Source organism: Bos mutus, chromosome 6, assembly GCF_027580195.1.
Source record: "Bos mutus isolate GX-2022 chromosome 6, NWIPB_WYAK_1.1, whole genome shotgun sequence".
Taxonomy (NCBI): Eukaryota; Metazoa; Chordata; class Mammalia; order Artiodactyla; family Bovidae; genus Bos; species Bos mutus.
In genome coordinates this window covers 83,204,957-83,231,461 of record NC_091622.1, presented here as the reverse complement: position 1 = coordinate 83,231,461, position 26,505 = coordinate 83,204,957, and the positions used below count along the sequence as shown (strand labels likewise).

General features: G+C 38.4%; 1 protein-coding gene across 3 annotated transcripts in view; it reads left to right on the top strand.

The window, feature by feature from the left end:
* CENPC (centromere protein C) overlaps positions 1-26,505 on the top strand; it is a 93,435-nt gene that overhangs the window by 58,050 nt on the left and 8,880 nt on the right. For 2 of the 3 annotated variants that reach the window (XM_005892890.3, XM_070372473.1), the window contains exons 11-16: positions 10,030-10,173; positions 11,332-11,414; positions 15,474-15,533; positions 20,631-20,735; positions 22,279-22,407; positions 22,802-22,897. In XM_005892890.3, coding sequence (XP_005892952.2) covers positions 10,030-10,173; positions 11,332-11,414; positions 15,474-15,533; positions 20,631-20,735; positions 22,279-22,407; positions 22,802-22,897 — 617 coding nt within the window. The remainder of the gene's footprint in view (positions 1-10,029; positions 10,174-11,331; positions 11,415-15,473; positions 15,534-20,630; positions 20,736-22,278; positions 22,408-22,801; positions 22,898-26,505) is intronic. The other variant, XM_070372474.1, reaches the window with a different exon arrangement.

Sequence of the window (26,505 nt, the reverse complement as noted above, 5' to 3'; positions counted from 1 at the left end):
CGGGTTCTACAACGCAGGCTCAGTAGTTCTGGTGCAAGGTCTTAGTTGTCCTGCATCATGTGGAATCTTGCCAGATCAGGGATTGAACCTATGTCCCCTGCTTTGGCAGACTGATTCTTAATCACTGGACCACTAGGGAAGTCCAAGTTGCTTTCTTTTAAGTGAGATTAATATAATTTTTGTAATTGGGAATGCATTAATTCCTTTCCCAGTAAGATGGTAATATTTAACATATTTTAGTGCTTATTATTATCAAGTGTTCACTAGATGCTTTCAATGAATTCTCATCAGTCCTGACAACCTAGTAAATACTGCTCTTAGGCATTTTTGCTTTTTGATATAGCATTTGCTTATTCATTCATTTAAAAAATACTTGATGCATATTATGTATGAGAAATTGCAGGTGCTGGGGATGTAGTGAATACATGATTAGAATACTCTAAAATACATTACTATATGACATTATGGTGCATACTATCTATAAATAGTTCACTGAGTTGTACGTTTACCCCCAATGATTTGCAGTGCTCCCTCTGTCTTATGTCAGACTTCATATTTAGAGTAACTTATTCTTTGTATCGGAAGAAGGCAATGGCAACCCACTCCAGTAATCTTGCCTGGCAAATCCCATGGACAGAGGAGCCTGGTGGAGTCAGACACGGCTGAGCGACTTCACTTTCACTTTTCACTTTCATGCATTGGAGAAGGAAATGACAACCCACCCTAGTATTCTTGCCTGGAGGATCCCAGGGACAGGGGAGCCTGGTCGGCTGCCGTCTATGGGGTCGCACAGAGTTGGACACGACTGAAGCGACTTAGCAGCAACATTCTTTATATCATTTGGTTTTTGTTAAGAATCTTGAGAGGTTGAGAGGATAGGTATTAGCTCTATTTTTACATGTAAAGAAGGTACACTTATGATAAATAAGTGTACCTGGGTATTTTATTAGCCCAGTTTTTACTTGAATGTGTAAATAAATCACTGTTTTATTAAACAAAGCAGATAAGCCTTAGTTACAGGTTGAGAGAAATACTAAGGTATAAAAATAAAGTCTTTATGTTGAGTTTCTGAATTTGATCTAGTATCCCTATCTCGGACATGGGGTTGGTCCTCCCGGCCACTGCCCCTGGCCTCGGGCGTGGGGGCGTGGGGTAGCTCCTCCCGCCCGCTGCCCCTGGCCAACCACTGGCCAGACAGCATCCAACAGAAGATGGCGCAGAAGCAAATTCGTCGCCTGTCAACTTTACCACCTGGGGGCCTGGGTGCCGAGGGAGGCAGGAGGGCCTAGAGGAGCTATCCCACATTGAAGGTCAGGAAGGGCGGCAGTGAGGAGATACCCCTCGTCCAAAGTAAGGAGCAATGGCTGTGCTTTGCTGGAGCAGCCGTGAAGAGAGATACCCCACGCCCAAGGTAAGAGAAACCCAATTAAGACGGTAGGTGTTGCAAGAGGGCATCAGAGGGCAGACACACTGAAACCATACTCACAGAAAACTAGTCAGTCTAATCACACTAGGACCACAGCCTTGTCTAACTCAATGAAACTAAGCCATGCCCATGGGGCAACCCAAGATGGGCAGGTCATGGTGGAGAGATCTGACAGAATGTGGTCCACTGGAGAAGGGAATGGCAAACCACTTCAGTATTCTTGCCTTGAGAACCCATGAACAGTATGAAAAGGCAAAATGATAGGATACTGAAAGAGAAACTCCCCAGGTCACTAGGTACCCAATATGCTACTGGAGATCAGTGGACAAATAACTCCAGAAAGAATGAAGGGATGGAGCCAAAGCAAAAACAATACCCAGCTGTGGATGTGACTGGTGATAGAAACAAGGTTCAAGGATGTAAAGAGCAATATTGCATAGGAACCTGGAATGTTAGGTCCATGAATCAAGGCAAATTGGAAGTGGTCAAACAAGAGGTGGCAAGAGAGAATGTCAACATTCTAGGAATCAGCGAACTGAAATGAACTGGAATGGGTGAATTTAACTCAGATAACCATTATATCTACTACTGCGGGCAGGAATCCCTCAGAAGAAATGAGTAGCCATCACGGTCAACAGAAGAGTCCGAAATGCAGTACTTGGATGCAATCTCAAAAACGACAGAATGATCTCTGTTCATTTCCAAGGCAAACCATTCAATATCACAGTAATCCAAGTCTATGCCCCAACCAGTAACGCTGAAGAAGCTGAACGGTTCTATGAAGACCTATAAGACCTTTTAGAACTAACACCCAAAACAGATGTCCTTTTCATTATAGGGGACTGGAATGCAAAAGTAGGAAGTCAAGAAACACCTGGAGTAACAGGCAGATTTGGCCTTGGAATACGGAATGAAGCAGGGCAAAGACTAATAGAGTTTTGCCAAGAAAATGCACTGGTCATAACAAACACCCTCTTCCAGCAACACAAGAGAAGACTCTATGCATGGAGATCATCAGATGGTCAGCACCGAAATCAGATTGATTATATTCTTTGCAGCCAAAGATGGAGAAGCTCTATACAGTCAGCAAAAACAAGACCAGGAGCTGACTGTGGCTCAGACCATGAACTCCTTATTGCCAAATTCAGACTTCAATTGAAGAAAGTGGGGAAAACCACTAGACCATTCAGGTATGACCTAAATCAAATCCCTTATGATTATACAGTAGAAGTGAGGAATAGATTTAAGGGCCTAGATCTGATAGATAGAGTGCCTGATGAACCATGGAATGAGGTTCATGACATTGTACAGGAGACAGGGATCAAGACCATCCCCATGGAAAAGAAATGCAAAAAAGCAAAACGGCTGTCTGGGGAGGCCTTACCAATAGCTGTGAAAAGAAGAGAAGCGAAAAGCAAAGGAGAAAAGGAAAGATATAAGCATCTGAATGCAGAGTTCCAAAGAATAGCAAGAAGAGATAAGAAAGCCTTCTTCAGCAATCGATGCAAAGAAATAGAGTAAAACAACAGAATGGGAAAGACTAGAGATCTCTTCAAGAAAATCAGAGATACCAAAGGAACATTTCATGCAAAGATGGGCTCGATAAAGGACAGAAATGATACGGACCTAACAGAAGCAGAAAATATTAAGAAGAGATGGCAAGAATACACAGAAGAACGGTACAAAAAAGATCTTCACGACCCAGATAATCACGATGGTGTAATCACTGACCTAGAGCCAGACATCCTGGAATGTGAAGTCAAGTGGGCCTAGAAAGCATCACTATGAACAAAGCTAGTGGAGGTGATAGAATTCCAGTTGAGCTATTCCAAATTCTGAAAGATGATGCTGTGCAAGTGCTGCACTCAATATGCCAGCAAATTTGGAAAACTCAGCAGTGGCTACAGGACTGGAAAGGTCAGTTTTCTTTCCAATCCCAAAGAAAGGCAATGCCAAAGAATGCTCAAACTACTGCACAATTGCACTCACCTCACACGCTAGTAAGGAAATGCTCAAAATTCTTCAAGCCAGGCTTCAGCAATATGTGAACTGTGTGATGTTCAAGCTGGTTTTAGAAAAGCAGAGGAACCAGAGATCAAATTGCCAGCATCCACTGGATCATGGAAAAAGCAAGAGAGTTCCAGAAAAACTCTATTTCTGCTTTATTGACTATGTCAAAGCCTTTGACTCTGTGGATCACAGTAAACTGGACAATTCTGAAAGAGGTGGGAATACCAGACCACCTGACCTGCCTCTTGAGAAATTTGTATGCAGGTCAGGAAGCAACAGTTAGAACTGGACATGGAACAACAGACTGGTTCCAAATAGGAAAAGGAGTACGTCAAGGCTGTATATTGTCACCCTGCTTATTTAACTTCTGTGCAGAGTACATCATGAGAAACGCTGGACTGGAAGAAACACAAACTGGAATCAAGATTGCTGGGAGAAATATCAATAACCTCAGATATGCAGATGACACCACCCTTATGGCAGAAAGTGAAGAGGAACTCAAAAGCCTCTTGATGAAAGTGAAAGTGGAGAGTGAAAAAGATGGCTTAAAGCTCAACATTCAGAAAACGAAGATCATGGCATCCGGTCCCATCACTTCATGGGAAATAGATGGGGAAACAGTGGAAACAGTGTCAGACTTTATTTTTCTGGGCTCCAATTCACTGCAGATGGTGACTGCAGCCATGAAATTAAAAGACGCTTACTCCTTGGAAGGAAAGTTATGTCCAACCTAGATAGCATATTCAAAAGCAGAGACATTACTTTGCCAACAAAGGTTCGTCTAGTCAAGGCTGTGGTTTTTCCTGTGGTCATGTATGGATGTGAGATTTGGACTGTGAAGAAGGCTGAGTGCCAAAGAATTGATGCTTTTGAAGTGTGGTGTTGGAGAAGACTCTTGAGAGTCCCTTGGACTGCAAGGAAATCCAACCAGTCCATTCTGAAGGCTATCAGCCCTGGGATTTCTTTGAAAGGAATGATGCTGAAGCTGAAACTCCAGTACTTTGGCCACCTCATGCGAAGAGTTGACTCACTGGAAAAGACTGATGCTGGGAGGGATTGGGGGCAAGAGGAGAAGGGGACGACAGAGGATGAGATGGCTGGATGGCATCACCGACACGATGGACGTGAGTCTCAGTGAACTCCGGGAGTTGATGATGGACAGGGAGGCCTGGCGAGCTGCGATTCATGGGATCACAAAGAGTCGGACACAACTGAGTGACTGATCTGATCTGATCCCTATCTTACACATAATGGGACTATTTAGAAACATCCAAAGTTGATAGTTATTACAGTATCTGCTTAGGATACCTGTTGGGTATCTGGGTTCATAGAAAGGAAGATCTTTGAGACATTTGTATAGTCTACTTATTACGTGTAGAAGATCAAACATGTAATTGTCTTGATATTTTACTCGTCATAATGTGACATGTCCTGTGGACAGAGAAGCCTGGTGGGCTATAATGCATGGGGTCACGATAGAGTCAGACGGGACTTAGCACCTAAACAACAATAAACATGTCTCAGCACTTTCACTTGTACACAGATGTTTTTATCAGCATTATTCATAATAATCAAAAGGTTGTTTCCCAGATGTCCAGCAATGGATGAATGGATAATCAAAATATAACAGAATGTGCTTCAAAGAACATCATCAAGAAAGCAAGAATCCAGGAGTTGTCATTTCCTTCTCCAGGGGATCTTCCCAACCCAGGGATTAAACTCAGTCTCCTGCATTGCAGGCATATTCTTTACCACTGAGCCACTAGAGAAGCCCGAGTCATATGATAACTTTACATTACTCCTTTGAGGAACTGCAGAATCATTTTCCAAAGCATCTGCACTATTTCATATTCCTATCAGTAGTTGACTTCAGTGACTCCACATCTTTGTCAACATTTGTTGGCTTTTTGATTCTAGCCATCCTAATAGGTATGAAGTTGTATCTCATTGTGATTTTTATTTGCATTCTGTGAAGACTAAGATCCTTTGTGGATTTTTAATTGGATTGCCTTTTTTTTAACTGAATTGTATTGAGAGATCTTTATTTATTCCAGATATAAGTTTCTTTTCAAATAAGTCATATTTGGTAATCTCTCATCCTTTGGGTTGTCTCATTTTCTTCATGGTGTTCTTTGAAGCATGAAAGTTGTTTTTTTCTTTTTAATTTTTCTTTTTTAATTTATGGAAGTATGCTAACACATTTACACAAAACTTAGAAAATATAGAACAAGGTTACATACAGTTCCACTATATATTATAATTTTTTAAAGTAGATAAATTAAGATTTTTAGTTGGCATTTCAATAAAAACTCAAAAATTAATAGAATGAGTATACAGAGAAGAAGGATATAGTAGACCTGAAAACCACTGTGAACCAATTTAACATAATTAAGATTTATGCAATTTTCACACAACAGCAGGATATAAATTCTATTCAAGTTCCTATAGGCTGTAAACTAGGAGATACAGGAACATATCCAGGGATGTTCAAAAATTGAACAGTGCAAAAATTTCGTGGTCTGAAGGATTGAAATCATACAGTCTGTTCTTTTATTCCTGTGGAATTATGTTAGAAATCAATATCAAAAGATACTTGAAAATAACCCACATATCTTCAAGTATGATGTCACAAGTACAGTGTGACATTTAACCAAGAGAGATCTTCAACTTAGCCATTGAAAGCCTCAATGAAGTTAGACTGAAAAAAAACACAGAGGATGATTGCAGAGAAGAAAGCATTTGAATGGGAAATTAGTATAAAAATAAGAAATTCATGTTAAGGATACCTTAAACTTCCCTTGTGGGCTTCCCATGTGGCTCAGCTGGTAAAGAATCCACCTGCAATGCAGGAGACCTGGGTTTGATCCCTGGGCTGGGAAGATCCCCTGGAGAAGGGAAAGGCTACCCACTCCAGTGTTCTGGCTTGGGAAATTCCGCGGACTGTATAGTCCATGGGGTCGCAAAGAGTTGGACACAACTGAGTGACTTTCATTCATTCATACTTTATACAGAATCCCATGTATTTGGAAATTAAATGTCCACTTTTAAATGATGAGTGTATCTAAAAGGCCATAACAAGGAAAATTAGGAAATATTTGTAATAGAATAAAAATGAAAAGAGATTTTACCAGAATTTGTTGCATGCAGCTGAAGCTACTCAGTGCAATTAAATACAGTGTGGAGCCTTGAATAAGGTATGAAAACAAATAATGGGCAGTAGCAGAAAGTTTTGGATTTGAACAAAATCTGTACTTTAGTTAATAATACTGTATCACTTGTTAATTTCCTGTTTTTTTTAACAACATAGTATTTCTTTATATTCTCAGAATTAGATTAGAAATTTCCATCCTCATTCAAAATTTTTTTCAAATCACTAAGATAATAAATTTTCTAGACTTTTAGCAGTAATACTAGATGCCAAAATACATGGAACTATATCAAAGTTTTGAGTAAATACAAATTAGAAATCTAGCATTCTGTTCATACTAAGTCAAACAAGTGGAATCAAAATGTCATAAATTTTTTTGGTTTGGCAAAAATTCATAAATTCTCTAAAATATATGTATTATACATACTATACACACACACACACACACACACAGAAGCTTTCCTACTACCAGAAGCACAAAAGTTTTTAATTTTGATAAAGTCCCACTTATCTATTTTGTCTGGTTGTTTTTGTTGCTATTGGTATTTTGGTGTCATATCTACGAATTCTTTGTCCAATTCAAGTTCATGATGATTTACCCCCCCCCTTTTTTTTAAAAGAGTTTTGTAGTTTTAGCTCTTAAATTTAATTCTTTGATCCACTTTGAGTTAAGTTTTCTACATGCTATAAAGAGTCCAACCCTGTTCTTTTGCATGAAACTATTCAGTTGTCCCATAACTGTTTGTTGAAAAGACATTTTTCTCCTAATGTCTTAGAATAGTCTTAGAACCCTTTTTGTAGATCAACTGACCATAGATGTATGGGCTTATTTCTGAGTTTTCAATTTTATTCTCTTGTCTACATATCAGTTGTTCTAGAACCACACTGTTTTGATAATCATTGGTTAGAGGTTAAGTTTTGAAATCAGGAAGTGTGAGTTTTCTTTTTAGGAATATTTTGGCTATTCTGAGTCTTGCAATTCTATATAAGTTTTAGAATCAGCATGTCAATTTCTGCAAAGATGTCAGAATTCTGATATAGATTGCTTTGAATCTTTTGGTTTAAGGAATATTGCTGTGTTAACAGTGTCTATTGATCCATGAACAGGGTTGTTTTTCCTATTAGATCTTTTTTAATTTCTCTCAACAGTGTTTTTGTAATATAAGTTATATTTTCTGTTGTTAATTTCATTCCTAAGTATCCCTTTTGATGCTGTTGTGAATGGAATTGCTTTTTAAATATTACTTTTGGATTGATCAGTGCAAATGTATAGAAATAAAATTGATATTTTTATGTTGATCTTTATCCTTCAATCTTGTTGAACTCATGTATTAGTCCTGATAGCTTTTAAAAATAGATTTTATAGGACTTTCTAAGTAAAAGATCATGAATGTCATTTGTGAATAGTGATAGTTTTACTTTTGTTTTCCAATCTGGATGCCTTTTCTTGCATTATAGCTCTGGTTAAAGTCTTTAATACTGGGCTCAGTAAGAGTGGCATGGTAGACGACTTTGTCTTGTTCTTAATCTTAACAGGAACGCAGCCAGTCTTTCACCATTCCATATGTTATTAGCTGTGGGGTTTTTGTAGATGTCCTTTTGTCAGGTTGAGGAAGTTCCTTTTTATTCCTAGTTTGTTGAGTGTTTTTTATAGTGAAAAAATATGTTTTGTCAAATGCTTTTTTTGGCATCAGTATGTTGAGGTGACCATGTGATACTTTTTTTTTATTATTGATAAAATGTACTACATTAATTGATTTTTGGCTTAAACCCAACATGCATCTCTGGTATAAATCCTATTTGATCATGACACATAATTCTGTTTTTATGTTGCTAGTATTTTGTTGAGGGGTTTTGTTTTCTTTTGGTCTGTAGTTTTCTTGTGATTTCTTTGTGCACCTTTGGTATCTGGATAACACTGACTTCATAAAATGAGTTGGGAAGTGCTTTTTCTGTTTTTTTGAAAGAGTTTGTGAAGAAGTCATGTTAAGTCTTTGAATGGTGGTAGAATTCAGTGGTGAAATCATCTGGGCAGTTTTCTTTCTACTGATTTATTCTCTAAGTCTTCTGAAATTGATTATTTTTTTTATTGAATCAGTGTTGGCAATTCTTGTGTTTCTAGGAATTTGTCCATTTCACTCTAGTTATCTAATTTGTTGGTATACAGTTGTTTATAGTATTCTCTAACAATCCTTTTGTTTTGTTTTGTTTTGACTGATGGTAGGACCTGGAGGGAGACTAGAAACTCCAAAAATAAATTATCAAAGAATACTCAGAATTTTGCATGCTCTTTAGTTATGTTGCAGTTTTATCCTCACAAATGATAAAAATAAGCTGGTAGACTGAGTCAAGAAACAAAACATGGGATTTGTAAGGGAGATACGAGAGAAGAGATTTATACAATCTAGGAATAATGTATCTTGTTTGCATGTATTTGCAGTAAGCTAAGTAGTTGGCAGCTACCAAAGAGGTGAGCCTACATTCCTCTGAACAGTACTGTTTGTCAGGAGGCTGGGTAGAGATATCAAAGAAAACAGTTTCAGTTCTTTAAGGATTTTCAACAAAAGCTATGATTAACTACCGGATAGCTCAGTTGGTAAAGAATCCACCTGCAATGCAGGAGACCCCAGTTCTATTCCTGGCTTGGGAAGATCCGCTGGAGAAAGGATAGACTACCCACTTCAGTATTCTTGGGCTTCCCTTGTGGCTCAGCTGGTGAAGAATCCGCCTGCAGTGCAGGAGACCAGGTTTCGATCCCTGGGTTGGGAGGATCCCCTGGAAAAGGAAAAGGCTTCCTACTCCAGTATTCTGGCCTGGAGAATTCCATGGACATGGGATTGCAAAGAGTTGGACACCCCTGAGCGACTTTCATTTCACTTCCCTACGTCATAAGCTGCCTTTAGGTAATTACTCCCAGTTAGTCACTTCTAATGGCACCCCACTCCAGTACTCTTGCCTGGAAAATCCCATGGATGGAGGAGCTTGGTAGTCTACAGTCCATGGGGTCGCGAAGAGTCAGACATGACTGAGCGACTTCACTTTCACTTTTCACTTTCATGCATCGGAGAAGGAAATGGCAACCCACTCCAGTGTTCTTGCCTGGAGAATCCCAGGGATGGGGAAGCCTGGTGGGTTTCCGTCTCTGGGGTTGCACAGAGTCGGACACGACTGAAGCTACTTAGCAGCAGCAGCACCAGTAGCAGCAGTAACTTCTATCTTAGTTAGGTTAGGTCTTTATCATTTCTTTTATCAGAATTTTTTAAATTAAAGCTTTTAGTACATTCTAAAATCCGATTTCCTTCCGGGACTAGTTGTTAAGTTTTAGGACCTGAACAAGATTACTTGATATTTGTGAGTATTGTATTGTCTGCCCACCTGTGTTATGTTTATGGAAGAACTAATTTTTGAAGAAATGTGAACAATTGCAGACTTTTCATTTTCATAGCGATACAGGAAGCTCAAAGAATCAAGATACTATGGCTGCACAAAATGTTCATCGAAAGTCTCAAAAGAGTATATATACATGCACGACACCAGCAAAGTCTAACTTGGATTCTGGAGAGCCTGGGACTTCAATTTTGGAAGGAAGGTATGCATGTGTCCTAAGGATAATAGGATTTACTCACTATATTTGTTACCCATTGATTGTAAGAAATTACTCCCAAAGGTTCATTTTAATTTTGTTAGTGCCTCGCAAACATTGTTTCACAGTTTCTGTGGTAGAAATCTGAGAGTGACTTAGCTGGCTAGTTCTGGCTCAGGGATTCTTATGAGGTATAGCAATCAAGATATCTATCTAGTTTGCAGTCCTTTGCCTGTTTAGAGCATAGAGGATCTACTTATCGAGTGGCTTGCTCACAGGTTATTAGCTGGAGGCTAGAGTTTCTTTGTCATGTGGCTGTCTCCATTTGTTTATTCAATAAGGCAGCTGGCTTCCCACAAAGCAGATGATCCAAGTGAAAGTGTGGCTGTGACAGAGGTCATAGTCTTTTAATGACCTAGTCTTTGAAGTCTTGGATTTTATTCTGTTTAGAAACAAGTCACTCGGTCTATGTCATACTCAGAAGGGAGTTAGAATTGGGCTATACTTTTTGAAAGAAGCATTATCTAAGAATTTGTCGATGTATGTTTAAAGAGAGCATACTCAGCGAGTAAACCAAATTACCCTACTCATAATATCTGAAGTCATAAACGCTTTTTCAAAATGAAGGAATGGTAAATTATAGCAGATTTTCAGACTTTAAAGGGATAACTAAGATTTCTTTACTGTTTGAAAGCTCTTGACTACTAGGCCTGTCCTGGGTTCATAATAGGAGGATGAGGATCTAGGACTGGGATAAACCAAGTCATTTCTGAACAATTTTCAATTACTTGTTTTTGCCGGTAGTTTTAAAAAAAATTAAGATAAGCTGATTTATTTCTAATTTTTATTTCTAATGATTTGATTTTTATCAGAGTGTGTTATTGAGCTAACTTAAATGTGTAACTTTGACTCATGAGTTAGTATAAAGGTTGTAAAATTCAGTGTTACTGTGTTTAAATCAAATGTGGGATTAAATTGTAGATTTTTAAACTTTTTGTTTTATGAATCAAGTAGGTATACTCTTAACGTCCTATAACATCACTAATGGTATTATAAGAAACAAAACATTTTGCAGTTTTAGGAGAAAAATGACCATAAAGATAGCTATATTAAATAGCTATATTACAAAAGCACAAATTTTGTGATTTCCTTTTTTTCCTTAAGTGGACCTTTTCGGCTCAAGAATTATTTAACGTCTGGAAAGAACAATTCAGATGTGGATGATAATGTAGTTCAGGAAAATTTGAGTAAGTTATGATTTATTTTCTACTGTCTTGATTTTTATAGCATTATAAATGTGGAGTAAGGTGTGCTGTGTGTTTTTTTAATATCTTTTATTTTATTTGTTTATTTGGCTGAACTGGGTCTTAGTTGCAGCACGTGAACACTTAGTTGCAGCATGTGAGATCTAATTCTCTGATGGGTTGCCATTGCCTTCTCTGACCTTCAACCAGAGTCTGTCTGACACTCTTTCATGATCAGATGTGAGCCATGCATATTTGACAGAAATGCTACAGAAATGATGCTTTTGTGCATCATGTTAGGAGGTATATAGTGATGACTCCAGAGAAGGCAATGGCAACCTACTCCAGTACTCTTTTGCCTGGAAAATCCCATGGATGGAGGAGCCTGGCAGGCTGCAATCCATGGGGTCATGAAAAGTCAGACACGACTGAGCGACTTCACTTTCACTTTTCACTTCCATGCATTGGAGAAGGAAATGGCAACCCACTCCATTGTTCTTGCCTGGAGAATCCCAGGGACAGGGGAGCCTGGTGGGCTGTCGTCTATGGGGTTGCACAGAGTTGGACACAACTGAAGTGACTTAGCAGCAGCAGCAGCAGTGCTGACCTATCTTCTACTGATGATTTTAATCTTCATAACCTGTTCAAGATACTGTCTTCCAGCTTTCTCCACTTAGATAGGGTTTTTCTCTTTGGTGAAAAGTGAAAGTGAAGTCGCTCAGTCGTATCCGACTCTTTGCGACCCCATGGACTGTAGCCTATCAGGTTCCTCCGTCAATGGGATTTTCCAGGCAAGAGTACTGGAGTGAGGTGCCATTGCCTTATCCAGGGGATCTTCCTGACCCAGGGATTGAACCCGGGTCTCCTGCATTGCAGGCAGACGCTTGACCGTCTGAGCCACCAGGGAAGCCCTTCTCTTTGGTAATTCATAAGTATTTTGTGGAATGATATTGTGATACTATTTAATAACTTGTCCTTTTCAAACTTCTACACCAATATTCATATCTTTTGAAAAATCCCACCTGAATTCACTAATGATGGTACCAAATTACTATTCTATATTTTCCTAATTATTTCTCTATTAGTTTGCATTTTAAACATTTATTCATTTTTCATTTATTTATATTATTACAGACTATTACTAGGTTCCTATTTTATTCAGTGGTTTGTAATCTTTATCATTTGTTCTTGTACTCAACTTGTACCAGATTTGGCTAGGAGGAAGCGTCCTTTCAGCTGGTCCTTGTGATCTTTTGTTATGTTTTTATTATTTTTTTTTTTAATGCTTTTATTTTTTAGCATAAGGTGTTCCAGACTCTTTTCCCTGTCTCTACTCTGGAATCAGTTATTTCTCCAAAGGAACCTGGTGGAGGGATGACATTTAGAAACTTAGATCTGGGTACCAGGTGTGCTCATTGTTACTGGGATATTACTGCTTCTAGGCTCTCAGTGGACTGAGATAGGCAATAGATACACACACATATATGTACACTGTACATACATAAGCATCTATATCTATTTTTGTATTTATTCAGGCAGTCTCTGGCTCTACTGCTCTTTGGTTTCATTGTGCTTCACGGATTTTGCATTTTTTGCAAATTGAGGTTTTATGGCAACTGCATATCAAACAAGTCTATTGGAACCATTTTTCCAGTGGCATTTGTTCACTTAGTGTATCTGTGTCACATTTTGATAATTCATGCGATATTTCATTATTATTATGGTGATCCGTGATCAGTGGTCTTTGTTACTATTGTAAAAAATTCTTACTTACTGAGTACTCAGGATGATGTTTAACATTTTTTTAGCAATAAGGTATTTAAAATACATTGACTTTTTTTAGATATAACACTTTACAGACTTAACAGACTACATTATAGTGTAAACATAATGTATTGGGAAACAAATATAGTGTATTGGGAAACAAATATTGGGGAAAAATAGTGTAAACATAATGTATTGGGAAACAAAAAATTCATGTGACTCGTTTTATTGCCAAATTTGTTTTATTGCAGTGGCTGGGTGGTAAAGAATCCGCATGCCAATGCAGAAGATGCAAGAGATGAGGGTCCAGTCCCTTGGTCGGGGAGATCCCCTGGAGAAGGATATGGCAACCCACTCCAGTACTCTTGCCTGGAGAATTCCATGGACAGAGGAGCCTGATGGGCTACAGTCCATGGAGTCGCAAAGAGTCGGACAGGACTGAGTCACTAAGCGTGCACTCACTGGAAGCACACTTTCAATATCTCTGAGGTGTGTCTGTATTTAAAAATCATGCATGCACATCAGTACCTCCAATTCCAGTCCAACACATTTGACTTTTCCTTTTCCATTTTAATAAACCCTTTCTCAGAGATACTGAGAAGCCTGACTCCCATTATCTTCAGTATATTTGCTCATTTGCTTTGCTCCTTCTCTGGCCCCAACAGCTGCCTCCAAGGCAAACTGCTTTAGTAAATTTCCAAGAATTACTAGATTTCTACTTGTTCTAGTAGGAATTACATGGGAGACTGGGTTTTCTTTTTTCTTTTTGGTAATAGCTTTATTATGATAGGGCTTCCCTTGTGGCTTTATTAAGATAGGGCTCCCTTATTAAGATATACTTCACATACCATACAGTTAATCCATTTATAGTATATATAATTCAGTAATTTATAACTATCACCACAGTAGATTTGGACTCCCCTGATGGCTCAGTGGTAAAGAATCTGCCTGTGGATGTAGGAGATGCAGGAAATGCGAGTTTGATCCCTGGGTCAGGAATTTCCCCTAGAGAAGGAAATGGCAACCCATTCCAGTATTCTTGCCTGGGAAATCCCATGGACAGAGAAGCCTGATGGGCTACAGTCCATAAGGTTGTAAAGAGGTGGGCATGACTGAGCACACATGCAAAAAAAAAAAAAAAGGGGCAAAAAAAACAGTAAATATTAGAACATTTTCATGATCCCCAAAAAGAAGCCTTCTACTCTTTAGCTGGGAATAAAATGAAAGCTTAGACCTGCTTTTCAGGAAATGTATGCTATATAAAAATTGTATTAAAAATCTCTGGTAGTTCATTGTATGTTCAGTGTTACAGTTTCAGATTGATGCATAACTTACTGTCCAAATCTTAGTGCCTTAGTTTAACGATTTATCTCTCATAGTTCTGTGGGGTGACTTAGCTGGGCGATTCTCATTTTGGCTCTTTCATACATTTATAGTTAGATGCAAGCCACTGGGGCTGGAGTCATTTGAAAGATCAGCTGGGCTGGAAGTCCACTTATTTACTTATATATTTGGTACTCAGCTAGGGTGGCTGAAATAACTGAGGGTTGGCCAAGCATCTCTTTTCCTCCACTTGGCCTTTCCACATGATTGTTTTGGGTTTCCTCACAGCACGGCAGTCTTGGGATAGTCAGTCTTCATAATGGTGACTGTCTTTCCCCAGACTGAAGTTCCAAGAGATCCAGGTGGAACCTGAATGTCTCCTGAGGAATTAGCCTTCAAAGTCCCAGAATGTCACTTCTGCTGCATTTCATTAGTCAAGCAACTCACTGAGGCCAGTGGAGTTTCAAGGAGAAGACAATTAAACTTTGCTTGTTGATAAAGGAAAAGAATTAATGACTGCTATGTTTAGATGCTATTTGCCACACTAAAACTGAGAACCCTTGACCTAATTGTCACCCTGCCAACTAAATTCAGTACACTTGTGCTGTTTTAGAACTTTAAGAATCATAGATTGCATTATTAACTCAGCAGTTGTTCATAATCACACCCAGCATTTTTATCCACCCAGTGGTTTATTTCACTTGAAGTCCACAAGCAATTTAAAACCTGTTTGTTTTTTTTACTTGTAACCATTATCCTCTTAAGATATAATCATTGTAACAAAACCTGTACACATGTTATTCTGGTTTCATTAGGCTTTTCCTTCTCAGCAGTGGAAAGCAAAGGGAGTAATAAAATGTATTGTTGGGTTGAATTTTTTTTTTTAATGTTTATTCTGAAGTTTACCTAGTATATACTTTAACTCAACATGAAATTAGGAGCCATTGCTCATGATATTTCTTTTGTAATTTACAGATGATTTAAGGGGAGAAATATCTGATTCAACACCAGAGAGCAAGATGCATCACAAATTAGGTAAGATTATTTTTTCCTAAATATTTTCATATTATTATAAAACCTCTTTTTCTAAATATAGTTTAATTTTTTCTCAAGTGGGGGAATATTATTTGGATTAATTGTCAGGTAATGTAAAACTTCATATTTCATTTCATTAATTCATGATAAATCATCACATGCCATAGTTTCTTTATTGTCCATTTATAAATTTTGTAATCCACTCACTCATTGCCCAGTAGTAGGGAGCTGATCTTACCTAATGTAAGAAGCTAGGGTAGAGAATTCTATAAAATAAAACTTCTGGGTAGATGGCATCTATGACAACTTCTCTCATTTTTTTCCAGCTCACACCTAAACAAAACAGTAACTAGGATAAGTAAGCCAGGAGTAAGGAACCCATGGAGAGGCCCACTTGGGGATTAAGATTCATGTGACCTCTCATGTTTGCAGAATTGGAGTGGCTTTTTATTTTTCTCCCTACTTAAGGCTTCTGCATTTATACTTGATGAGAACCTATAGGGATGAAGCTTTCTCTAATTGCTTCCACTAGAACCTCACATCTTGTCAGTTAGTATTTTGTGGGTCCATGTGAAGAGCGACTGCTGTAGCTCTCAATGTTTAATGCTTAGCTTCCTAGGTGGTGCAGTGGTGAAGAATCCACTGCAGAAGAATCCATCTGCCACTGCAGATGTCTCAAAAGATGAGGCTTCTATCTCCCAGTTGGGAAGATCCCCCGGAGTAGGAAATGTCAATCCACTCCAGTATTCTTGCCTGGAAAATGTCATGGACAGAGGAGCCTGGTGGGCTGCAGTCCATGAGGTCACAAAGAGTCAGACACAACTAAGTGCATGCATGCACACACACACACACACTTGCTTGACTTGGAGTGGAATATGCTGTGAGTCAGAGTAGGCAAAGAGAAATAAAAATGTCCCTGAGAGGGTCTGCAGCAACAAGAGAGAAAAATCAACAGTAGACAAATTCTAGTAAGCCAAAACCTTTGTAGATAAATAACAGTTTTAACAATGTAGGAAATATGAGTATTTTCAGAAATTTAGTTACATTACAGAAGGCTTTCTGGTTGGTAAAGCATAATTTTTCAGTTTAAAAAATCAGTACATCAACTGATAAATAAAGATGAATACTGTTGAGTGCTAAATTAGTAGCTGGTGTTGACATGGAGGAAATTTATCGGAACAGAAATACAAAAGAGATTGAAACCATGAGGAAAAAATAGGCAAGGGAAATAACATGAAGACAACATATAAAAAATGCAAATAATAGAATTTTCAGAAAAAAGAAAAATTAAAATACTACTTAAAACTTTCCTGGAATAAAGATAGGCTTGATCTGCAATTTGAGAGAGTTTATCAGCTGGCAGTAAAAAGTAATGAAGAATATACACCTCTAGACAGAATTGAATAAAATTCTAAATTTCAAGGATAGAGGAAAGCTTCCAGACAGAAGTTACATATAAAGGAGGGAAAAAAAAAGACTAGTATTATTCATCTGTGTAACTCTGGGAAAATAAAATAGCCTACTTTCAGAAATGTATTACAGTCCATGTTATAACTAGCCAAGATATCTTTCCTTTTGATAACTGAATCTATTTTGCACATAATGCAAGATTGTCATCCTCCATGGAAAATAGCCATGTAAGGTTATTTAACCAAGTAGCATATAAATCCAGGGAAGGCAATGGCACCCCACTCCAGTACTCTTGCCTGGAAAATCCCATGGACGGAAGAGCCTGGTGGGCTGCAGTCCGTGGCATCGCTAATAGTTGGACATGACTGAGCGCCTTCACTTTCACTTTTCACTTTCATGCATTGGAGAAGGAAATGGCAACCCACTCCAGTGTTCTTGCCTGGAGAATCCCAGGGACGGGGGAGCCTGGTGGGCTGCCGTCTATGGAGTCACACAGAGTCGGACACGACTGAAGCGACTTAGCAGAAGCAGCAGCATATAAATCAGGACTGAATTCAAAGAGAGGAGAGAGGAATGATTCTCAACGTAGGGTTAAATTTAAATAATGTATACATTTTCTGCTGCCATGTACCAAATTACTACAGATTTAGTGGTTCAGACAATGTTTGTTATCCTGTGGTTTCCATGGGACAGGAGTTCAGGTACAAATTAGCTGGGTTCTTTTTTAAAGCGTTTCACAGGCTTCAGTCAAAAGTGTCAGCCTGGACCATGGTCTTATCTGAGCTCAAGCTCCTCTTTCAAGCTCATGCGGTTGTTAGGAGAATTCAGGTCCTTGGAATTGTAGGGCTGAGATAACCTGTTTTCTTGATGTCTGTGAGCCATGGGCCTCTGCTCTTAATTTCTAGAGGTCACCTGCAGTTCGTTGCCACATGATCCTTTTCATAGACTCTTTTCTCAGTGTGGCAGCTTGCTTCTTCAAAGTGAGCAAGGAATAATTATTCTCTGCTTCTGCTAGATAGTGTCTTAATGTGTAGAACCATGATATAGTCACAGGAGTGACTTCCCATTGCTTTTGCCATATTCACTTGAGTATATTATAGGTTCTACCTGTATCCTAGGGAAGGGGTGTCTCATTGCTCACACCTGAGGTTGTGTCTACTACTTAATGCTAGTATAATTGAGGATTTATAAGTACTAAGTAAGAATTTTTGCAATGATAGTTTGAAATCTGCACTATCTTAACAAAACTTGGTATAATGGGAAGGAGAGTAGGAGTGGCAGAGGAGTGATAAAAGTAGTCTAAACTACTTTGTTTTACTAAGTGAGAAAAGAAAGAAGAAGATATCTTGGTAAGGAATATAGTTTTTAATATAGTCATAGAGAAATGAGTATGATTTGAATGTCAGGAACAGGAAGGTAAATTAGACTGAAAAAGCACAGTAAAACTTTGAAATGACCAAGGTTTGGAGTATGGGGAAAGAAATGGTATTCTGACCAAACCAATGAAAAGGAGGGAAAAAAAGAATCATTGATGTAAAATAACAAGTAAATTTAAATATAAAGTAAAATGGAAGGAAGAACCATATTTGTTATACTAAATAAGCATGAATGGATTGAGTTCCTCTAGTAAGATAGAGACTAACAGATTTGGTTAAACAATACAAACTGACCTATATGTTTATCAGAGATCAGATCAGTCGCTCAGTTGTGTCCGACTCTTTGCGACCCCATGAATCGCAGCACGCCAGGCCTCCCTCCCTGTCCATCACCAACTCCCGGAGTTCACTGAGACTCACGTCCATCGAGTCGGTGATGCCATCCAGCCATCTCATCCTCTGTCGTCCCCTTTCTGCCCCCAATCCCTCCCAGCATCAGAGTCTTTTCCAATGAGTCAACTCTTCGCGTGAGGTGGCCAAAGTACTGGAGTTTCAGCTTCAACATCATTCCTTCCAAAGAAATCCCAGGGCTGATCTCCTTCAGAATGGACTGGTTGGATCTCCTTGCAGTCCAAGGGACTCTCAAGAGTCTTCTCCAACACCACACTTCAAAAGCATCAATTCTTTGGCACTCAGCCTTCTTCACAGTCCAAATCTCACATCCATACATGACCACAGGAAAAACCATAGCCTTGACTAGACGAACCTTTCTTGGCAAAGTAATGTCTCTGCTTTTGAATATGCTATCTAGGTTGGTCATAACTTTCCTTCTAAGGAGTAAGCATCTTTTAATTTCACGGCTGCAGTCACCATCTGCAGTGATTTTGGAGCCCCCAAAAATAAAGTCTGACACTGTTTCCACTGTTTCCCCATCTATTTCCCATGAAGTGATGGGACCGGATGCCATGATCTTCCTTTTCTGAATTTGAGCTCTAACCCTTTTCACTCTCCACTTTCACTTTCATCAAGAGGCTTTTGAGTTCCTCTTCACTTGCTGCCATAAGGGTGGTGTCATCTGCATATCTGAGGTTATTGATATTTCTCCCAGCAATCTTGATTCCAGCTTGTGTTTCTTCCAGTCCAGCGTTTCTCATGATGTACTCTGCATAGAAGTTAAATAAACAGGGTGACAATATACAGCCTTGACATACTCCTTTTCCTATTTGGAACCAGTCTGTTGTTCCATGTCCAGTTCTAACTGTTGCTTCCTGACCTGCATACAAATTTCTCAAGAGGCAGGTCAGGTGGTCTGGTATTCCCATCTCTTTCAGAATTTTCCACAGTTTATTGTGATGCACACAGTCAAAGGCTTTGGCATAGTCAATAAAGCAGAAATAGCACTTAAAACAGGTTTTTAAATAAAAGATTATCAAAGAAGTAGAGTAATATAAACAGAAGGTAGTAGTGATGCATTTTTAATATGAGGTGAAGTGAAATTTAAAGTTAAAAATGTGAACAGAATTAAAGACTTGTAAAAATAGGCAATTTATGAAGAAGATAGAAAAATCATAAACTCCTATGTACCAAACAGCCTAGCAACTAAAATGTATTAAAAAAAAAAAAAAAAAAAAAACTTGAGGAAAAGCAAGGAGATTTTAAGCAATACAGTTAGAGATTTTGATAAACCACTTTCAGAATTGGAGAAATCCAGCAAACCAGAAATAAGGTAGAACATAGAAAGTTTATTATATAGCCAGAAAACTTAGCATATAGAACTTTGCATTGGTCAGAGAAAATGAGTAGATAAGTGTGTATACACACAAACACACGCATATATGACTACCCCTGATTAACACATTTCCTATTGGGAACATTTAGATGGTTTTCAATTTGACTTCCGTTTTCGGTTCCTATTATAAACAGTACTACTGTGAATGTTTTTGTACCTAGATCTTTGCCTATTTTTATGAATATTTTGCAAATTCATTTTCTAAAAATGAAATTTGCCACCTCAGAGTATTATAGATATTGTCAGATTGTCTTCAGTTTATATTCCTATCAGGAATATATGAGAATTTCAGTGTACCTATAACATATTAACCATGAATGTTACCAAATTTTTAAATCTTTCCAATCTAGTAGTTTATTTTTTCATTGACATTTCTTTACTAGCCCAAATATGTCTTAAAATTTGTTTCTCTAGTGTTTTGTCTAGAAGCATTCCTGTTCTAGAAAGTAATATCAGTCTTTTCACTGCAGAGTTTCATCCAGCTCAACATATGTGTATATTTTTGTCTGATGTCTTTTACAGTATTGCCCTCCAATACACCAAATGTTCGCAGAACTATGAGAACACGATCAAAACCTTTGGAATACTGGCGAGGGGAACGAATAGATTATCAGTCAAGGCCATCAGGTAAAATTTACATTTTAACATTTCAAAATAAAAAATAATAATGATAATTGCTATAATTTATTTAGATATGTGTTATGCCAAGAAAGTGAAACTCGCTCAGTCGTGTCTGACTCTTTGTGACCCCATGGACTGTAGCCCACCAGGGGATCTTCTTGACCTGAGGATCAAACCCAGGTCTCCCACATTGCAGGCAGAACCACCAGGGAAGCCAAGTACTGTCTTACATATTTATAACATTACTTTATTTAATCATCATTCTCCAACAGTGTGACAAGAATAGGTTCAAGTCCAGGTTTCTCTGATTACTATAGAGATGCTGATTTTTTTTTTCTCTTTGCTAGCAATTTGAAGTGATTGTGTAGTTTTATAGAGTGTCCCCAGGTGGCTTTCCTAGTGGCTCAGACGGTAAAGAATTTACCCGCCATGCAGGAGACTTCAGGTTTGAACCCTGGGTTGGGAAGATCCCCTTGAGAAGGAAATGGCAACCCACTCCAGTATTCTTGCCTAGAGAATTCAGTGGACAGAGGAGCCTGGTGGGCTACAGTCCGTGGGGTCACAAAGAGTTGGACATGACTTTGTGACTAACACTTAACCCAGGTGGCCCAGTGGTAAAGAATCTGCCCGCCAAAGCAGGAAACCCAAGAGATGCAGCAGGTTCAATCTCTGATTCAAGAAGATCTCTTGGAGAAGGAAATGGCAACCCACTCCAGTATTCTTGCCTGGAAAATTCCATGGACAGAGGAGCCTAGCGAGCCACAGTCCATGGGTTAGCTGAGAGTCAGATACAACTGAGCATGGAGCACATTATTTTTATACATTCAGTAAGATTTCTAATTGCATAAAATGAAACCTTAGATCAGAACATGAGAAAATTTTAACTGGCAAAGATTAAATATTCCCCATTATTATTCTCATTCTATTTTCTTGTCATATTTCTCTACAAAAATTATAGAGGATAGGAAAGAAAATAGTGTTATATTAAAGTTACTTCCTTTTTTTAAATCAGTATTTCTGAGTCAAAGGACTAAACTGACATGTGGGTTACTATAAATAGTTCATTGCTAATCTTTGTGTCCTTCATTTTTTATACCTCCACTGATGACTATTTATTTCAAGCAATAGAGATCATTCAGTTATGTTTCATCAGTGTGTCTAGATTTAGGATAGTGGTGATGGTTCAGTTGCTAAGTTGTGTCTGACTCTTGTTACCCCATGACTGTAGCCCACTAGGATCCTCTCAGGCAAGATTACTAGAGTGGGTTGCCATTTCCTTCTCCAGGGGATCTTCCTGACCCAGGAATTGAACCCGGGTCTCCTGCATTGCAGGTAGATTTTTTACTGACTGAGCCACTAGATTTAGGATAGTAGAGAGACTTAAATGAAATTAGTTGCTATTTGTGTTACTTGAATTAGCTGTAGAGTAGTAATAATACTGTATTCTTTGCTTTGAAAAGAAATGTGCTGTATTAATGTAATGAATTTTGTTTCAAGATTTTCACTTTTGCTAGGTATGATAATTTACCTTTTGGGGGTTAAATTTCAGGAGGATTTGTGATTGGTGGAATACTGTCCCCAGACACAGTATCATCTAAAAGGAAAGCAAAAGGAAACTTGGGAAGAATCATTACAACAGCTAATAGGAAAAGAATCTGTCTTGAAAATGATGAAAGAAGTATGAACTTTTTCCTTATTTTAAATAACAGTGTTTTGAAAAATAGCTCTGTGCAGATTTTGAAATATACCTCTAAAGGCTTCAGAATATAATAGTACTTAAGGGTAAATTCTCTTTTTAATGTCTACTTTTCTTTAGATTTTGAAAGTAAACTTATTGTATTCTTTTTAAAAAATCATTAATATCATAGTGTAAAACATTTCCACACGGGTAAACTGCACTGTCAAATGAAACTTACCTCTTCAGTGCATCAACGTGGTCATTGATAAACAGGAAGAAATATGCCTCTTCCATTTTCCTTTTCAACTTGTCCTTAGCTCTATTTCATGCTAGATTTTTTTTTAATGGAAAAGAGTTTTAAATAAATAGTATTTCAGTGGTACTTCTTTTGCAGAGAATAAATTCATGGTAAATCTGAATATACCTCTGGGAGATCCTCTGGAGCCAACAAGGGTAAAGGACCCACAAACACGAGAGACTGTTCTTATGGGTAAGCTCTGAGGGTTGGTTCTGAGAATGCTTAATTTAACATCTAGTAAGGACAAACTGTTTGCTTAAAGGCTGGCTTTTCTACTTTTCCTTTCTCTCCCTAGATCTTTAAGAGCCAAAGTCCAATAGCAAGTCTGATTCAAATAAATAGCCTGTATGAGGACTACTGTGGGGGAATTGACGGTAGACAACCTCCAGGGACATATAGTACCATGCATTTGTCCTCTATGATACAAGTGCTACCATCAGGAATGTTGCCTTCTCCAGTAGGATCCAGGCCTTCTTTGATCAGGAGGACACTTGCGGACAAGGGCTGTTAAGGGGGAAAGTGAAAGTCGCTCAGTTGTGTCCAACTCTCTTCAACTCCATGGACTATCCATGGAATTCTCCAGACCAGAATACTGGAGTGGGTAGCCTTTCCCTTCTCCAGGGGATCTTCCCAACCCAGGGATCGAACCCAGGTCTCCTGCATTGGAGGCGAATTCTTTACCAGCTGAGCCACAAGGGAAGCCAAAGAATACTGGAGTGGGTAGCCTATTCCTTCTCCAGCGGATCTTCCTAAGTCAGGAATTGAACTGGGGTCTCCTGCATTGCAGGCAGATTCTTCACCAACTGAATTATCAGGAAGCCTGTTCAGGGGGTATTGTAGCAAATTAACTGGCAGACTCCTGGATACACTCGTACTATGAGATCAGGTAGGGATTGTGTCTGGGTTTAGACGGCCTTTGGTGCTGTGTAGCAAGGACATCAGTCAGTCAGACAAATATCATGTTTAAGGCTGGCATAGGGTCCTATAAGCCTCCTCCTGCACTTTACAGGTATTAAAAATTTAGTTTCTAGGATACCATTGGAAGTCCCAGGAGATGGGCTATAGTGTGGTGGGTTTAAGTAGTGGACACTCAGCTATTTCCAACCAGGCAGTATTTACATACAGGAAATATTTAAGTGTTTTAATAACTGTCATGACTGTACTAGTGAGTACTGAGGACTAGTTTTTGATTTAGCCTAAATCAAAAGATAAATATGTCAAAGCAGAGAGACAGTTTTTACACTTAAAATTTTGACTGTGGAATAGGCTCCATTGATATCTTTAGTAGCAGAGATACTTCTATATTAAGTTGTTCATTTGGCTATAGAGGAAAAATTACAGAGAATATTTTTTTTAGCAAAGTGTCTTAACTGAAAACATTGCTGTACTGTATTAGTAAAAGAGTTATGTTTTCAAGAATTCATCACTTTTTGTTTCCTGAGCATATGTATTATCTATATCCTGTCGACTGTGGGAGTACAGTCAGAAGCTGATGATAAAAAATGTATTAATTACAGATCTGGAAAAGTTTGTAAGTAAAAGGGAAATTTAAAAAATGATATAGCCATCTGTATGTCTTCTTTGGAGAAATGTCTATTTAGTTCTTTGGCCCATTTTTTGATTGGGTCATTTATTTTTCTGGAGTTGAGCTGTAGGAGTTGCTTGTATATTTTTGAGATTAGTTGTTTGTCAGTTGCTTCATTTGCTATTATTTTCTCCCATTCTGAAGGCTGTCTTTTCACCTTGCTAATAGTTTCCTTTGATGTGCAGAAGCTTTTAAGGTTAATTAGGTCCCATTTGTTTATTTTTGATTTTATTTCCAATATTCTGGGAGGTGGGTCATAGAGGATCCTGCTGTGATATATGTCAGAGAGTGTTTGCCTATGTTCTCCTCTAGGAGTTTTATAGTTTCTGGTCTTACGTTTAGATCTTTAATCCATTTTGAGTTTATTTTTGTGTATGGTGTTAGAAAATGTTCTAGTTTCATTCTTTTACAAGTGGTTGACCAGATTTCCCAGCACCACTTGTTAAAGAGATTGTCTTTAATCCATTGTATATTCTTGCCTCCTTTGTCAAAGATAAGGTGTCCATATGTGCATGGATTTATCTCTGGGCTTTCTATTTTGTTCCATTGATCTATATTTCTGTCTTTGTGCCAGTACCATAGTGTCTTGATAACTGTGGCTTTGTAGTAGAGCCTGAAGTCAGGTAGGTTGATTCCTCCAGTTCCATTCTGACATACAGATGGCTAACAAACACATGAAAAGATGCTCAACATCACTCATTATCAGAGAAATGCAAATCAAAACCACTATGAGGTACCATTTCACACCAGTCAGAATGGCTGCAATCCAAAAGTCTACAAATAATGAATGCTGGAGAGGGTGTGGAGAAAAGGGAACCCTCTTACACTGTTGGTGGAAATGCAAACTAGTACAGCCACTATGGAGAACAGTGTGGAGATTCCTTAAAAAACTGGAAATAGAACTGCCTTATGATCCAGCAATCCCACTGCTGGGCATACACACTGAGGAAACCAGAAGGGAAAGAGACACGTGTACCCCAATGTTCATCGCAGCACTGTTTATAATAGCCAGGACATGGAAGCAACCTAGATGCCCATCAGCAGATGAATGGATAAGAAAGCTATTGTACATATACACAATGGAGTATTACTCAGCCATTAAAAAGAATACATTTGAATCAGTTCTAATGAGGTGGATGAAACTGGAGCCTATTATACAGAGTGAAGTAAGCCAGAAGGAAAAACACCAATATAGTACACTAACGCATATATATGGAATTTAGAAAGATGGTAACAATAACCCTGTGTATGAGACAGCAAAAGAGACACTGATGTATAGAACAGTCTTATGGACTCTGTGGGAGAGGGAGAGGGTGGGAAGATTTGGGAGAATGGCATTGAAACATGTAAAATATCATGTAAGAAACGAGTGGCCAGTCCAGGTTCGATGCACGATACTGGATGCTTGGGGCTAGTGCACTGGGATGACCCAGAGGGATGGTATGGAGAGGGAGGAGGAAGGAGGGTTCAGGATGGTGAACACATGTACACCTGTGGCGGATTCATTTTGATATTTGGCAAAACTAATAAAGTTATATAAAGTTTAAAAATAAAATTAAAAAAAATCACACACAAAAAAATAAAAAATGATATAGTAATTTGGGAGCTACAGTTTGAACTGGTTATTTAGAGCCTCTACCTGATAAATAAAAAATATTGTTACTTAATCAGTCACAAAGGTATTTATTGGCATGATGATGATGATACATTTGTAGTGTGGCTATGTTATATTGGGCTTCCCTTGTGGCTCAGCTGGTAAAGAATCTGCCATGCAATGCGGAAGACCTGAGTTAGAGTTTCCCTAGTGGCTCAGATGGTAAAGCGTCTGCCTACAATGCAGGAGACCCAGGTTCAATCCCTGGGTCCGGAAGATCTCCTGGAGAAGGAAATGGCAACCCACTCCAGTATTCTTGCCTGGAAAATCCCATGGATGGAGGAACCTGGTAGACTACAGTCCATGGGGTCACAAAGAGTCGGACACGACTGAGCGACTTCATACACACACACGCGCACATGTTATATTGAACTTTTTAAGGATAAGGAATCTTTTCTTGTCTCTTAGCTGATTTTGTTTTTCATCTGAGTTATTATAGGGGAAATGATAATATTGCCATTGTTAATAATAAATAATAAAATATTATTAACAAAGCTTACTGAATGCTTACTTTGTACCAGTGTTTTAAATACTTTATACACATTAATTCATTTGATATTC